Raw genomic sequence first — 16107 nt, forward strand, 5'->3', positions numbered from 1 at the left:
GTAATGGTAATTCTTTTAACTTCTCGCACAACATTCCACTGTGATCACCCCATATCTTAAATATAAATTCTACCACTAACCCTGTAGATTGCCAGTGTTTCCTGGTTTCCAGGAGGTCACAGCCATACAGGCAATGTATTAGAAAAGAGGTAACCAGCGCTCTTAAGAGTCTGAAAAGCAACCTCAATTTATTCAAATAACACAGAATATTTTTATTCAAAGGGCCATTGAAAGGAGAACATGTTTATTTGGACATCTTCCTTGTAGGTGGTCTGAGAGGGAAGCCCATGATAACCACTATGTTTTTGTATGTTACATACTTTGCCAGTATTTTAGAATGCACTTGTTAAAGGATCTGAACTTTACTGGATTCATCACTCAGTATTCCTCAACTATTGTCTCTAGTATGTGACTCCACACTCTCTACAAGAAGAATGCTATAAAAAGATTAGAAATCACCAGGCACAGTGGCTCATGCCTGTAATCCCAGCACTTTGGGAGGCCGAGGCGGGTGGATCACCTGAGGTCGGGAGTTCGAGACCAGCCTGACTAACATGGAGAAACCTCATCTCTACTAAAAATACAAAATTAGCCAGGCATGATGGCACATGCCTGTAATCCCAGCTACTCAGGAGGCTGATGCAGGAGAAACACTGGAACCCGGGAGCGGAGGTTGAAGTCAGCCGAGATCATGCCATTGCACTCCAGCCCGGGCAACAAGAGTGAAATTCCATCTCAAAAGAAGAAAGAGGAAAGGAAAAAGGAAAGGAGAAAGGAAAGGAGAAAGGAAAGGAGAAAGGAAAGGAGAGGAAAGGAAAGGAAAGGAAAGGAAAGGAAAGGAAAAAGGAAAGGAAAGGAAAGGAGAAAAGAAAGAAAGAAGAAAGAAAGAAAGAAGGAAGGAAAGAAGGAAGGAAGGAAAGAAGAGAAAGAGAAGAAAGAGAGAAAGAGAAGAAAAGGAAAAGATTACAAATCATGTCTAGAAAATCATCCTAGTGATAAATGTAGCCTGAAATATGTTACTGTCTATTAAAATTGCCAAATATTATTCTAGATAAATGCTCACTCCTTTATTCTCAACAATACTGCCACCAGTATTTGTCAACAATACTGCCCCAGTAGGGACTGAGACCCGCAAGAAACTCAATATTCTTGGCTTTTCTTACCTCTAATGTAGAAGCAGAGTTTGAGTTAAGCAATCTCTCAGGTTCTATAGGATCACTTCCATAACCCATCTCTGGTGATAAACATCTCTGAAGGTCAGGAGGGGGTTTAAGAGTCTCATGAGGATGCAAGTCAGGGAGAGGGCTAAAGAAACACTTTTTCTGAGACATCTCCCTGCACAGAACTCTGCTTGTGTGAGCTCAAGGCTTCTCTATCTCTTGGTGTTCTACACTCAGAACTCAGGTATCCGCTCCCCAGCTGGCAGTTCCCTCTCCTAGAATGAAGGATAACAGTCAGTAAACAACTAAAGATCCTTAAGGAAATGAGATTGCCTGATAGTGGGATGGAAACAGGGGGAAAAGTGGAGTCAGACTATCCAGGACCAGGCTCTCATTCCTGGATTTTTGAAGGAAAAGGAACTAAGTGAACTAGTTGCCAGGACAACCTGCTGTTGGGGAGCGGGGGTGAAGAAAGAAATGGGTGACCTGTGGTTATTCCTGCTCCTGCCCCTCTCAGCCTTCCATGGAGTCAAAGGCTGTTTAGAATGTGACCCCAAATTTATAGAGGATGTTGGCTCCTTGCTGGAAAATCTGATACCTTCAGAAGTCCCTGGCCGAACTCAGCTGCTTGAACGGCAGATTAAGGAGATGATTCATTTAAGCTTCAAGGTCTCCCACAGTGACAAGAGGCTTCGGGTGTTGGGTGAGGGAAGCTTGAGTTCCTGAGAGTCCAGAGGCTTAAAGGGAGAAGGGAGGCAAGGAAGAGAACACCTGGGTCTACATAACTTGCTGCATAGATATAATTATTCCCCTACATGTACCTTTACTCTCCCTCTCTAGCTGTTCAGCAGGTTGTTAAGTTGAGAACATGGTTGAAGAACGAATTTTATAAACTGGGCAATGAAACATGGAAAGGTGAGGTACTGTTTCAATGTTAAAAGTTTGTATTGCTCAAGCAAGCCTCAGAAAATTTGGCTGGGGAAAACAAAGATAAAAACAGACATAATTAACTTCTGAAGGGAAGAGCTACTTCTACTTTTTGACACCCCTTCCACTCCCTCTTAGGTGTCTTTATCTATCAAGGCAAGCTTCTCGAGGTCTGCCAAAACCTGGAATCCAAACTGAAAGAATTACTAAAGAACTTCTCTGAAGTTGGTAAGTAAAACTTTCTATATAACAGCACTGAAGTTATATGAAGGGAATAGAAAATGCGGGATGAGGGAAGAAATGCAAGTTCATAATAGAGTTATTTAGAATGGGTGGAGAGGTAACTGGAACTTAAAGGGTAAACAAAGACTACTTGGGTATAAATATGGCAAACTGTAGCTGGTTTTAAACTCATTAGAACTTTCTGATTCTCTTCTAGCTTGTTCTGAAGATTGCAGTGAGTACAGTACATGTGACGCCTTGAGGTTTCAGCCCATATTTTCCCATCTCCTTTGCTCTATATGGCCCTATCTCTCCCACCTGTTACACTGGGAAACCAATTCCTAGAGCTGTGGTTACAAGGGGTAACGTCAACAATACCTGATAACGAAACCTAGCTCATGAAATCTCAGACACCCCACATATTTTTGAGGTACTAGGAGGCCTTCTAACATGGTTTACAACCCATTGCCCCAGTATAAGCTGAGGCATCCTTTTCCCGCTTTTTCCTAGAGATCAGAGTTACAGATTTTGATCCATCAAGAAACTTGATTTCTAGGAGAAGAAGAAATTCACAGCAATGCAAACTTGAGAGTCCTGGGAATGCTTGAGATCAAATCCTCCACACTTGATGTATGACTAAGGAACCCTCGTGCCATGCCCTCTTTCTGATTATCTTTCTTCTCCTCTTTATCAGTTGTGGTTGAAGGTCCCATTCTTGATTGCTGGACGTGTCTTCGCATGACTAACAGGTGCTTCAAAGGAGAATATTGTGGAGGTAACAAAGATCGTGGTATGGAATTTTCAAGGGACAGGGATCAAGGAGCAGGGTTGCTCACTGATTTATTCTACACGTATTTGTTGAGCATCTTTAATGGAGGTCATGGTAGTGTTACAAAATGGAGCTAGGGTGTTGGGTGAAATTTTGACCAGTATAAATAATTTGGCACTGAATCAACTGAAAGGCTGAGAAATGAAGAGGCTAGGCTTGGAATGAAGAAATTAGGCTGGGAAGAATTTTGCTGACAGCTATCAGCAACAGTTTTGTAGAACCTAGGAGACTAAAAGTAATAAAGGTCAAAATAAGCATGGAACAGTGATGAAGTAGTAAACAGGGCAAACTGAGGTTAAAAGAGTTTTCTATTCTGAATAAATGTCACAAGCTATTTCTCTTCTCCAAAACTCTCTTTCATATTTTCCTGTTTCTCCTTCCAGACGAGGATCCAAGAAAGGCTGAGAATCGAGAGATTGCTCTATTTCTCATATTGCTGGCAACAGCTGTAATACTGGGAAGTGCTGTGTTACTGTGAGTTTCTTCTCTCCAAATAAACACTGGGTCAAATATTCCTTTTGCCAAGAGACTGCCCAAATTCCCTCTTCCTCCAAATGGAAATAAGGCAAAAGAAGTCATTTTAAATTCTGGGATACTGAAAGGAATAAAATGCAAAGTTTGATGGGATAATAGTTGGAACAAAAGGAAATAGAGAAGTATCCAGCAAAGGAAAAAAAAAAAAACAATGTATAACTTGCTTAAAGAATGGGGCTACTGATATTGAAGTTGGAATTATTTTCTTTTCCTACTCTAGATTCCATTTTTGCATCTTTCATCGGAGGAAAATGAAGGCAATACGAAGGTCACTAAAGGAATATGTGGAGAAGAAACTTGAAGAATTAATGGGGAAGATAGATGAGAAGGAGGAGAAAGACTTTAGACTCAGAAAATAAACACATAAACATGGACAAGAAGTCTTTCATGATTCTTTTAAGTGTTGACTCTAAGTACAAAACTGGGAGGTAAACCCTTTCTTGGTCATAAAGTCATAGTATTTTAAAACTGAAATAGAACTTAGAGTTTCTCTAATGAAAATGCTTATTGATATCCTGAGACAACGGAAGTAATCAGAGAGCAAATAATTTGGCCAGAGTTGTACAGAAAGTAATGCTGGTATGTTGCAATGCACAGGAAAGATAATATGCTGGATAGTAATAAATAATGCATCGTTAGTAACTCTGATTAATGGCTGTAACTAGGATAACTTTCACATTTCTAAGGCTGCTTTTTATTTTATTGTTTTGTTACTGTTTTCATATTTATCATTAGGTTCAAGGTGGACAATTTTCCTTGATAATACACAACACTTAATCTTCATTATTACACACACACACAGGCAGAAAAAAAAAAGGCCCAAAGTATTAGTCCTGGGTAGCTGAGGTTTGCCCCAATTATTTCCCCCTGGATCTATGTTCCAAGGCCACGTTGGATACGATTTTTTTTAATTATTTTTGGTTGTTTCCACTGAATACTTTTTTAGTATGTGTAGCACTCTAAATAGTGCTTTACGTGTGTTATCCATCTGAATTCTCACAACAGCCCTATGGATAACATTGCTATTATATCTGCTTTGGGGATGAATAAACAGAAGAATCTCTAACTCAAGGTCACACAGGCAAGTAATCTAAGCTATGACAAACTCCTCTCCTCTAGTGGCTGACCTCTGATCATCCAAACCATTTGATTGGTATTGACAGCTATCAGCATATAGTTATGACACATTAATGGAGAGATAATTGTGGCTTTATTGTCTTTATATACCCTTCATTACACAGTTGGTATGTGGCAAAGCCTGAAATAAAGCTGACGCCTAGTTAACTGTAAAATTCATGACCTTTTCACCCTATGTTGTTTCCTTTTATTCCGGAACTTATTTTAGAAGATAAAAACCATCATTTAGCAGCAGGAAATAGTTTCGAGAGTCCTGCTTCAGGGGTGGGTACAGGTATTTGTAAATCTTTCACACATAGATCTCTGAGTGCTTGCTTACAGTTGCCGTTATAATAATGAGGTAAATGAGAATGCATATGATGAGGACCTGAACCCAAATATCTCTCAAGTGCTAAATTTAAAATTCATGTAAAATTCCCAGATAAGAGTGTTTGTCAGGCATCTACCATTTCCCAGTGATTTAACTTTAATCTCCTCAAATATCTTGTTGAGATATATTAACTTCTTTCACAATCTTAATTATTGCCTTTATATTGTTTTTTTCATTATAACTATATGTAAATGGAGTAACATACGTTCTAGATTTTTAAGATATTTTTGTTCCCTGGATTTTTACTTGTATACTTTATTTTATATCTAATTTTATTACTTTGTTATACATATATTTCATTTTATATACTTAAGGTATTAACATATTGGCTTGTTGTTCCTTTTCCCCCCTGCTGCTACTCCACACTCCTCACTCCTTTCTAGCAAATATTGGATAACAAATTAGGATAGATCTTTCATGGTTTTTGTTAAAGCCTAAATAATTAAAAGTAAATAGACATACATACATATGAAAACATTTATGGATGATTTTTTTTGCAATTAAAACAATTATAAACACTTTTTCATATGTTGATTTTCATACTTAAGTACTTTGTGGAAATTATTTAAGTGATGTAAGTCTAATTCACTGTTTTGGTAATTATGTACAACACCATAGTGTGGGGGCACCATAATTATTCCAATATTCCCCTACTGATAGGAAATCTCTTACTGTTCCTTTTTATTACTATGAATAATGCTGCAGTAAATATCTGTGTACATATATCTTTACTTACTAATAATTTTATTTATAAGAAATAATGTTACAGAATTGGGATATCAAAATGAAAGTTATATGTACTTTGAAATCTGATGACTGTGACAGAAATGATGTAATAATGTGCATGTATATCAGTAACAACCAATTGTTCATGTTTGCCACATCCCCACCAGCAACAGATAATACAGCTCTTTTAAATTTTGCAGTCTGATAAATATGATAATCAATTTACTTATATTCTCTAGTGTGTCAGCATCTTTACATAGGATTCAGTGCCATTAGAATTAGTCCCACAGTGAGTTACCTATTCATACACTCTGCTAATTTTAATCTGAAAAATTTTTGTCAATTTAAAAGAGGTTCTTCCATAACATAAATATTAACTCTAGCATCTCTTTTGCAGATGTATTTTTCCCCAAAGCTATCACTGGACAGTTTAATATTTAAAGTGTTATTTTATCTATCTATACATCTAACCACTCCAGGTCTTTTTACCCATATTACGTAAAATAAAAACCCATTTATTTTCACATATTCATTCTATAACCAACTTGTTAAATTTGTTTTTAAATTTTCTTTTAAAGTCTCTTGCATTTTTTAGATATTCAGTCATATTTCTATCCAAAACAAATGTTTTCTATTGTCTTTTCTATGAGTACCAATCATTTTACTTTTTAAATTATAGTGTATTTGTAAGAATCTGAAGTCAGTCCTGAATAATAACATAGTTATTATTTTAAAAAGAATGAGAACTCAATCATTATGTAACTGTAAGTCTATAAACAGCAAATGCAGAGAAAGTTAAAACATTAACTCTTAAGCAAACTGTAAATTGTTATATTGGGATTATTTCATAAAACCTAAAATTATATTAGAACACCCATTATGGTTACTTTGAGGTTAAAAAATTCTAGTCCTATGGAGAAGAATTTTAATGTTCAAGTTTCTTTATATAATATCACTGCCTTGAGATGGTTGAATATTAAAACCCTTCATGAACTGGTTATATTTTATAATAAATTAGTTCAGTCCTTATCAGTAATATCATTTCTTTGTCTTCTTCATCTCCGAATATACAAAAGATTTTCCAGGAACCAGAAAAAGAAATACCTTAGAAAATAAGAAAGTACCTAGGAAACTGTCACAAGGAAGAAAAATGTTCTCTCCCTCAATCTTTCTTAGCTCTGTTAATAATCTCGTTATCTCTTTTCGTGACATGTGATTTTATGTAAAAGAACAGAAAGAGAAGCAAAATTGCCAAAATAAAACAAACCATATTATGATTAAATATTGACTATAAAATCAAACAAGTTTTGTGTCCAAAAATTAAGGGGAAATAATTACATGCCTTAAGAAAAAGGAAACTAAAAGTGGATGAAGGATAAGTAAGGGACTTTAGACAAAAGCAGTAGATGCCAAGGTCCTCGTCATACATACATGTACATGCATACATATGATACCTTTATTCTTTGTTATGAAATATTGGAGTGTGACTCTTTAGGGATGAAAATACAATATATGACATCCACAATTTCAAGAAGAAAAGGAGGGGATAAATCCTACTGATTCAACAAAAACAAGAAAGAAGAAACAAATCAACAGGGCAAAATGTAACACAATAAGCATAACAAACGTAAACGAAGTAAATATATTAATCAGAAGATCAACTATTAGATTGGATATTTTAAAATCTAATTATAGGCTACTTGTAAGATAGCAACCTAAAACAACATGAGAAGCTAAATGTGAAATGAAAGAATACCTAGCAAAACTTACCCAAAATAAAGCAGGTGTTTATTGATATTAGCCAGAAGAGAATTTAAGCCAAAGAACATTAACAAGAATAATGTGATAATATAATATGAAATCATATGAGCCTAACAATATAGTCTTCTGATTTTAAAAAAGGAAAAAGATTTTCACATTCATGATGGGAAAGTGTAGTCCTCTCATTTAGAATCTGATAAATCGAAAGAAAAAATATTAATAAGACTATAATTCGTAGAACACAATGAACAACTTTAAATGACATGATGCATTAAACCCCATAATCAACTAGTAAATAGATTTTTCTTCTTTCTAGTGAAGAAGGAACATATATAAAAATTAACAACATGTATGGCTTGAAAGACACCAGCTGGTTTTCTCCTAACTACATCCCTTTCCTTTTGGACACATGGTTAAACTACATTTCTCAGTCATCCCTACTGTTCGATGGGCTATGAAGCTGAATTCTGGCCAATGGACTGTGGGTAAAAGTGTATTAAACATTTTCAGGAGCATCTAAACTTAAGGGACAATCCTCCAGCCTCTTTCTTCCCTGATTAGTGGTAGGATGCCAATATACAGCAATATCTTAGAATCCTGAAGATGCCTCTTAGTTGGAGCATGTGTTTTAGATTTCATGAGTGAAAAATATTTATTTGATTAAGCTTCTGATATTTTTAGAACTAGCATTAACTGATCTAATACGTAGGCCAAAAAGGAAATTTTAACAAATTCCAAAGAACTCATAAAGAACAATCATTCAGACCATGAGCAACAAAATTAAAACCACAAAGGATATTCCCTTATTATATATATTGGAAACTGAAAAATTCTATCTCTAAATAATTCCTGAATTAAAAATGAATCTATAAAGCAAATTATAAAATACTTACAGCTAAATAACAATAAAAATATTACCTATTGAATCTTGTGAAATGTGCTAACTATGCATTTAACAATATAACATTCTAATCATATATAGCAAAAAGATTTTAAAATACATACATATTTATGTATTTATATATATATATATATGTATATGTATTGAACAGGGTGTTTAAATTAAGCAGATAGAACGGCTGGGTGCAATGGCTCACGTCTATAATCCCAGCACTTTGGGAGGCCGAGGTGGGTGAATCACTTGTGGTCAGGAGTTCGAGACCAGCCTGACCAACATGGTGAAAACCTGTCTCTACTAAAAATACAAAATTAGTTGGGGGTGGTGGCACACACCTGTAACCCCAGCTACCTGGGACACTGAGGCAGGAGAATTGCTTGAACCCAGGCAGAGGAGGTTGCAGTGAGCTGAGGTTGCACCACTGCACTCCAGCCTGGGCAACAAGAGCAAAACTCCGACAAAAAAAAAATAATAATAATTAAGCAGGTAGAAAAAGAACAAACTAAACTCAAAGCATGTAAAAAAGGGAACATTAGACTATATCAAAATGAAATATTAAGCATAAAAAGGTAACTAACACTGAATGCTAATAAAAAAGTTTTCATCCACACTGAACAAAATTTTTAAAAGATAATTTTTATAAAACAGAAATTTGAAAGTAGCAAAACTTCAGATAGATTTGTTTTTATATCTTAACAGACTCTTTTAAGCTAAATTGCAAAAATATTTAAAACTTGGGTGAAAGGGCTATTTAAAATAAAAGTATAAATTACCAATATCGACATTGTAAGATAAAAGAACCCCCCCACCAAAAAAATGTCAATATTCTTTAAATAAATTTTAAAATGAGTCAGGCACAGTGGCTTACACCTGCAGTCCTAGAACTTTGGGAGACTGAGATGGGAGGATTGCTTGAGCTCAGGAATTCAAGACAAGCCCAGGCAACATAGTGAGACCCCATATCTACAAAAATAATAATAAAAATAAAAATTTAAAAATTGTATTAACACAACTGAAAACAAATGCCATGCTTAGAGAAAAGCCCAGAGTAAAATAAAACATGTTGACTGATTTTACCTTGATGGTGGAACTATGGTTTTCTTCCAGTTTAACTCTTTTAATTTGGTTGTGTCCTTCAGTAGAAAATACAGGAGGACAAGTAAGTTTCACAGAAAAGGTTCAAGTTCAGTTTTGAAATATTAAGTATGAATCCTGCTGGGATATTTAAAAAGATATGCCTTCAGCGTTTGGACTTACATACATGAACATAGCTAGTGAAACACATTTCAAAGGCACTAGAACACAATAAATAGCAAAGCTGAAAATATGACTGAGGCCACCTAGCTAGAGGCTGGTGAAGAAGAGATACAGACCAAGGACAGAATACTAAAGATCGTTACATTATGGTAAAATCAAAATAAAACTCTAAGTGAACTGTAAGGCAAAGCGAGCAAGATAATAACCACTAAGATACTTATAATATTAAGATAACCCAAAATCCAACCTGTTCTATGCAAACTTATTCCTTTCAATGACTTTGAGATAATGCTGACTTTGAGTTAGAATAATGAAGAATTCCAATCAGCTTTGGACTATGTGGTTTTTTAAAATTTTTCATTTCCATAAGTTTGGGGGAAACAGTTGGTATTTGGTTACATTAGTAAGTTCTTCAGTGGTGATTTGTCAGGTTTTGGTGTACCCATCACCCATGCAGAATAAACTAAACCCAATTTGTAGTCTTTTATCCCTCACCCCCCTCCCACTCTTTACCTCAAGTCCCCAAAGTCCATTGTATCATTAGTATGCCTTTGCATCTTCATAGTTTAGCTCCCACTTATAAGTGGGAACATACAATGTTTGGTTTTTCCATTCCCGAGTTACTTCACTTAGAATAATAATCTCAAGTTCCATCCAAGTTGTTATGAATGCCATTAATTTATTCCTTTTAATGGCTGAGCAGTGTTCCTTCATATATATATCACATTTTCTTTATCCACTCTGATGGAGATTTGTGCTGGTTTCATATTTTTGCATTTGTGAATTGTGCTGCTATAAATATGCATGTTCAAAGTATCTTTTTCATATAATGACTTCTTTTCCTCTGGGTAGACACCCAGTAGTGGGATTCCTGGATCAAATTGTAGTTCTACTTTTAGTTATTTAAGGAATCTTCACAATGTTTTCCATAGTGGTTGTATTAGTTTACATTCGCACAAGCAGTGTAGAAGTGTTCCCTTTACACCGCATCCATGCCAACAGGATATGATGCTATACTTAGAAAACCCAAAAGACTCCTCCAAAAAGCTTTAGAACTGATAAATGAATTCAGCCAAGTTTCAGTATAGAAAATTAATGTACCCAAGTCAGTATCTCTGCTATACACCAACAGCGACCAACCTGAGAATCAAATCAAGAACTCAACCCCTTTTACAATAGCTGCCAAAATTTAAAAATAAAATACTTTTGGAATATACCAAACCAGGGAGGTGAAAGACCTCTACCAGGAAAACTACAAAACACTGCTGAAGGAAATCATAGACAACAAAAACACATGGAAATATATCCCATGCTCATGGATGGGTAGAATATTGTGAAAATGACCATATTGCCAAAAGCAATCACAAATTCAAGGCAATTCTCATCCAAATACCACCATCATTCTTTAAAGAACTAGACAAAGTAATCCTACAATTAATATGGAACCCCCAAAGAAGAGCCTGCATAGTCAAAGCAAGACTAAGCAAAAACAACAAATCTGGAGGCATCACATTACCTGACTTCAAACTATACTATAAGGGCACAGTCACCAAAACAGCATGGGACTGATATAAAAGTAGGCACATAGACCAATGGGACAGAAGAGAGAACCCAGAACTGATCTTTGACAAAGCAAACAAAAACAAAGTGGAGAAAGTACACCCTATTCAACAAATGGTGCTGGGATAATTGGCAGGCCACAGGTAGGAGAATGAAACTGGATCCTCTTCTCTCTGCTTATACAAAAGTCAATTCAAAATGGATCAAGAACTTAAATCTAAGACCTGAAACTATAAAAATTCCAGAGGTTAACATCAGAAAAACCCTTCCAGACATTGGCTTAGGCAATGACTTCATGACCAAGAATCCAAAATCAAATACAACAAAAGCAAAGATAAATAGGTGGGACTTAATTAAACTAAAGAGCTTCTGCAGAGCTAAAGTAACAGTCAGCAGAATAAACCAACGATCCACAGAGTGGGAGAAATTATTCACAATCTATACGTCCAACAAAGGACTAATATCCACAATCTAGAAGGAACTCAAACAAATTAGAAAGAAAAAAACCAAATAATCCCATCAAAAAGTGGGCTAGGGACATGGATAGACAATTATTACAAGAAGACATACAAATGGTCAACAAACATGAAAAAATGTCCAACATCACTAATGATCAGTGAAATGCAAATCAAAACTACAATGCAATACCAACTTACTCCTGCAAGAATGGCCATAATCAAAAACTCAAAAAATAATGGACTCTTTTTTTCAAATGGGTGCTCTTCTATCTACACAATCTACTGCAATTGCTTCATCATATAAATCCAGAATCTGGACTTTATTATTTCAAAAATCACCAGAATTAGAAGAAGCCTTTTATGTTTATGTGCTTATCATACAATAAAGTCAAGATGATCTAATTAAACTATGTGTTCATTCACTAGGAAAGGTCTTGTGGTGCTTCTGTTTTTTAAATGTAAACATGATACAAAATTAATTGCTTACAATTCTAATTTCAGCTTGAGCTAACAGTTAACATAACAAAGCATGGCTATGTAAAAACATCCTTCCAACAAGCAAATGCTCAAGCAAAACCTCATTTATATCAATAAATAATACAAATCATTTTATTCTGAAACAACTATATTTAACACATACTCCAATGTCCTGATGTCAGTCCTTCATGAAGCTTAGTTCCAAGGTTTCTTGAAGAGCTACAAATCATTAGGGAAAGATATTTATCTGATAACATTCAACCCTAGCACTGATGGTATAGACTCTGAGATCCTATTTTTCTTGGGGCTACTTTATTAACATTCAGTATTTTCCATGTATATATGTATATATGTGTGTGTGTGTGTGTGTGTGTGTGTGTCTGTAGGAGGCAGCAGAGATGAGGTTTCACTTAGCTTTTATTGGGTGATAACATAATAATTTATTTTATCTAAAGATAACATTAAAACATGATAGCAATTAAGGTACTCATATGTTATTAGATAAAATATCAACACATAAAGTATCAGATAAAACATAAAAATAAAAGTGAATAGTATCAAACAACAGGTGAATTAATACTGGAAGCTTCTTAATTTCCATTTACTAATATTCTTTCTAAACTTGCTCCCTTACATTTTGACTCAAAAGAAGGTTTCACCTTCTTCCATCTTAGATTAATGCTTCCTGTTTTGTTTGTTTGTTTGTTTTTAGACGGAGTCTCGCTCTGTCCCAGGCTGGAGTGCAGTGGCGAGGTCTCAGCTCACTGCAACCTCCGCCCCCGGGGTTCAAGCGATTCTCCTGCTTCATCCTCCTGAATAGCTGGGAATACAAGCGCCTGCCACCACGCCCAGCTAATTTTTTGTGTTTTTAGTAGAGACCGGGTTTTACCATGTTGGCCAGGCTGGTCTCAAACTCCTAACCTCATGATCTGCCTCTTCCTCCCAAAGTGCTGGGATTACAAGCGTGAGCCACTGCGCCCTGCCTCCTTACATGTTTTTTACATCCTGAACTGCAGTCACTTCTAGAGCATTCCTTCATCATTTATCTCCAATCATTACCCCCTTTTCTCGATCCTAAGTCCTTATTATTATTATTATCTGTTACTAGGAATTCAAGCCTCTTTATCCTGTACCCAGCCCTGTATGACTAACTTCGTACAGGAGCACTCTATTTCTCATGACTGTTTCTGTATTTCTGTTCTCCCCTCAAATCACCCCAATCTGCATTCTTCTCCTAACCATCATATGGAGATTTCTCTCTCCAAGGCTGACAGTGATCTCTTTGTTGTTATATTCAGAGTTCTCTTCATTCCTCAAGCTACTTGTCAGCTATAAGATTTGCCAGAGTGCTAATGGTTCCTTCTTAAAATACCCCTTGTGGTACACTAGGCACATGCTCTTACTTTTGTTCTTGTTTTTTAGATTTTTCTATGTTTAAACCATGTTTTAGTTGATTTTTTGAGCTCTTCCTCTTCTTCTGCATACTTATTAGATATTGCAATAAGAGAACTCATTTCAAACCTTTTCCTGCGTTTTACCTGGAGCAATCTCACCCACTGGTGTGATTTCCAAGACCACATAATAATAATATCTCCAAATTCTTAGGCTTCTGTTTGCACCCCCTTCTCAAGTCCTCAGTCCTTATTTCTGAATACCTAACTGGATATATCCATCCAGAAAGACAATGGTAATTTAAAAATTGGCATGCCTAACACTGAACTTACCATAAACCATTTGATTCTATATAATTTATCTTAATTGAGGGTTCTTGAAGGATTTTTAGTTATCTTCCCAAGAATCTCTCAAAATTATTTTAAGCCACTTTTGTACAGATAAGAAAACTGAGGCTTGTCACATTTAAGTAACTCCTTCCAAGCCCCATAATTCACAAGTTGTAGAGGCAGGATTCAAACCCCAAATCTTAACCTTTTCACTAGCTAGCAGAGGTCTCATGGATAATATAAATAATCCAGAAGGTAGAAATGTCAGTATTTTGTAGAGTCCTCTCTCTCCTTCATCTGTCCTAGCCAGTCACTCTTCAATTAGCATTGATTTTTCACTCCTAAAAATCTCTTGAATCTCCCCAGCTACTGTCAAATTTGAGGTCCTTCATTCTTCTCTCATGGCCATTACAATGGTCTCCTACTCAGTTTCCCTGAGCCCAGCCTATCTAGGAGCCAAATTCATCGTTCCTTTTGCACTCAGAAATATCAATCTTAAATCACAAATCAATGTCAAATCCTTGATTAAAATACTCCATTGCCTCTTCTACTTCAAAAAGAGAAGTGTAAACTCTTTCATACAACATTTCACATGTTTTATATTTTACCAACATGCTTTAAATATAGTTTCACCTTTGGTCAATTGCCTTCCCAAACCTTAATCTCTACTTAGAGTTTGCCAAACATATTAGGCATTTTTTTTTTATCTTATAGACAATACTTGCTATATTCTTCCTTGTCTTCATTGCCTGGTAATCTTTGTCAGCCTTCAACATTATTGTCTTTCAAAACTCACATTTAAAGTAATCTCTTTTCATAAGGTCTTTTCTGAGATGGTTAGAATTGATCACCCACAACCTTTGGAATCCACTACAATTCACATGCTTTTGTAGAGCCTTTTTAATAAATGACTGTGATTGGTTTTCAAGTCTCTTTCCTAGACATGAAATTCTCAGGGATAGGGACTATGCTATGCTTATCTTTATAGTCACAGCATCTAGCAATGTATCAGGGAACATTTCATCAGCTTAAATGTCACCTACTCAAGGAAGAATTTTTCCTGAATCTTCATATTATGCTAGCACTTCCAATTACACTGTGTCATTGCTTACTTTTCTCGCTCCATAGGAATTAAGGAATATTATATAACTATAAATTAATGTCCTACTTCAAGAGGTCAGAAATCACATCTGCTGTTTGTTCATAGATGTACCTATCCCCAGAGCTCGTTAAAATACCTGGCACAGAAAAGATGAATATTGGATGAATAAAATTATGAATATACAAATAAAATATTGATGAATTCTATCACTTGAAATTGAGTATAACCCAAATATTCTTAATAGCATCGTATATATCTTGTCTGCCACATTGTCCACTGTAGCAGTCCCACAGTAGACAATGTGGCGGTATTTCATTTTATGTCCTTTATTTAAAGGATGTTAAAAATCCTTTGCAGCTTGATGGCCAACATTGCCATGAAATAAAGGCTATATGTACCAAATTCGCAAATCAAGCACACAGATTTCTAGTGTTTAACCTAGTTCAGGGGCGCGCAAATGAAGTTTTCAGCACCTCCACTTGCTTCTCAAGGAAGCTTGGTTGACTCTTCCCCTTCAGCCTGCCTTCCTGCCAAATGGACCAGAAACTCAAAGAAGCTGAGAACTTCCTAGGAGTTCTAAGAACTTTTGGCATTGATCTACACCTGGAGATTAACTCGGAGATAAAGAATCTGCAGCATATTCCCCAAAGTTACCCTTATTATAGGGATAGGGTGGGAGTTGGGTAAGGGACAGTAGAGACGTTGGTATTTATGTAACAAATTATCTCAAAATCAATAAACACAGAAGATTCTGGAACAGGACACCAAGCCATTGTTTTTCCTAACTTCAGGATGCATGTTTTTATTGTTCAACTGTCCTAAAAAATAGTTGAATATCAAGACTGAGTGAAAGGACAATAGAGAGAAAGAAAATCAGAGAGAATGGAGGCAACTATCTGAAGAATGGACGAAGGACACTTTGCACTCCACTTCATCTCAAGTGGTCTGCCAAACTTTAGGTCCTCAGG

The 16107-nt window shown here is 35.8% G+C and overlaps 1 protein-coding gene across 3 annotated transcripts; it reads left to right on the forward strand.

The window, feature by feature from the left end:
• The first annotated feature begins 1280 nt into the window (after positions 1-1280).
• IZUMO3 (IZUMO family member 3) lies at positions 1281-4618 on the forward strand. 3 transcript variants are annotated; one of them, XM_055092077.1, is made up of 7 exons: positions 1281-1404; positions 2001-2075; positions 2226-2315; positions 2527-2544; positions 3004-3084; positions 3522-3612; positions 3893-4045. In XM_055092077.1, exons 1-7 carry the CDS (start codon positions 1281-1283, stop codon positions 4029-4031), a joined length of 618 nt encoding a protein of 205 aa, XP_054948052.1. In that variant the 3' UTR covers positions 4032-4045. The 3 variants fall into 3 exon arrangements, with proteins under 3 accessions (XP_054948052.1, XP_034785665.1, XP_003830742.1); XM_034929774.3 differs by having other exon boundaries at positions 1396-1863; positions 3893-4618; XM_003830694.4 differs by lacking the exon at positions 2527-2544 and having other exon boundaries at positions 1396-1863; positions 3893-4618.
• Positions 4619-16107: the final 11489 nt, after the last annotated feature.

The sequence above is a fragment of the Pan paniscus genome, chromosome 11 (assembly GCF_029289425.2).
Source record: "Pan paniscus chromosome 11, NHGRI_mPanPan1-v2.0_pri, whole genome shotgun sequence".
Taxonomy (NCBI): domain Eukaryota; kingdom Metazoa; phylum Chordata; class Mammalia; order Primates; family Hominidae; genus Pan; species Pan paniscus.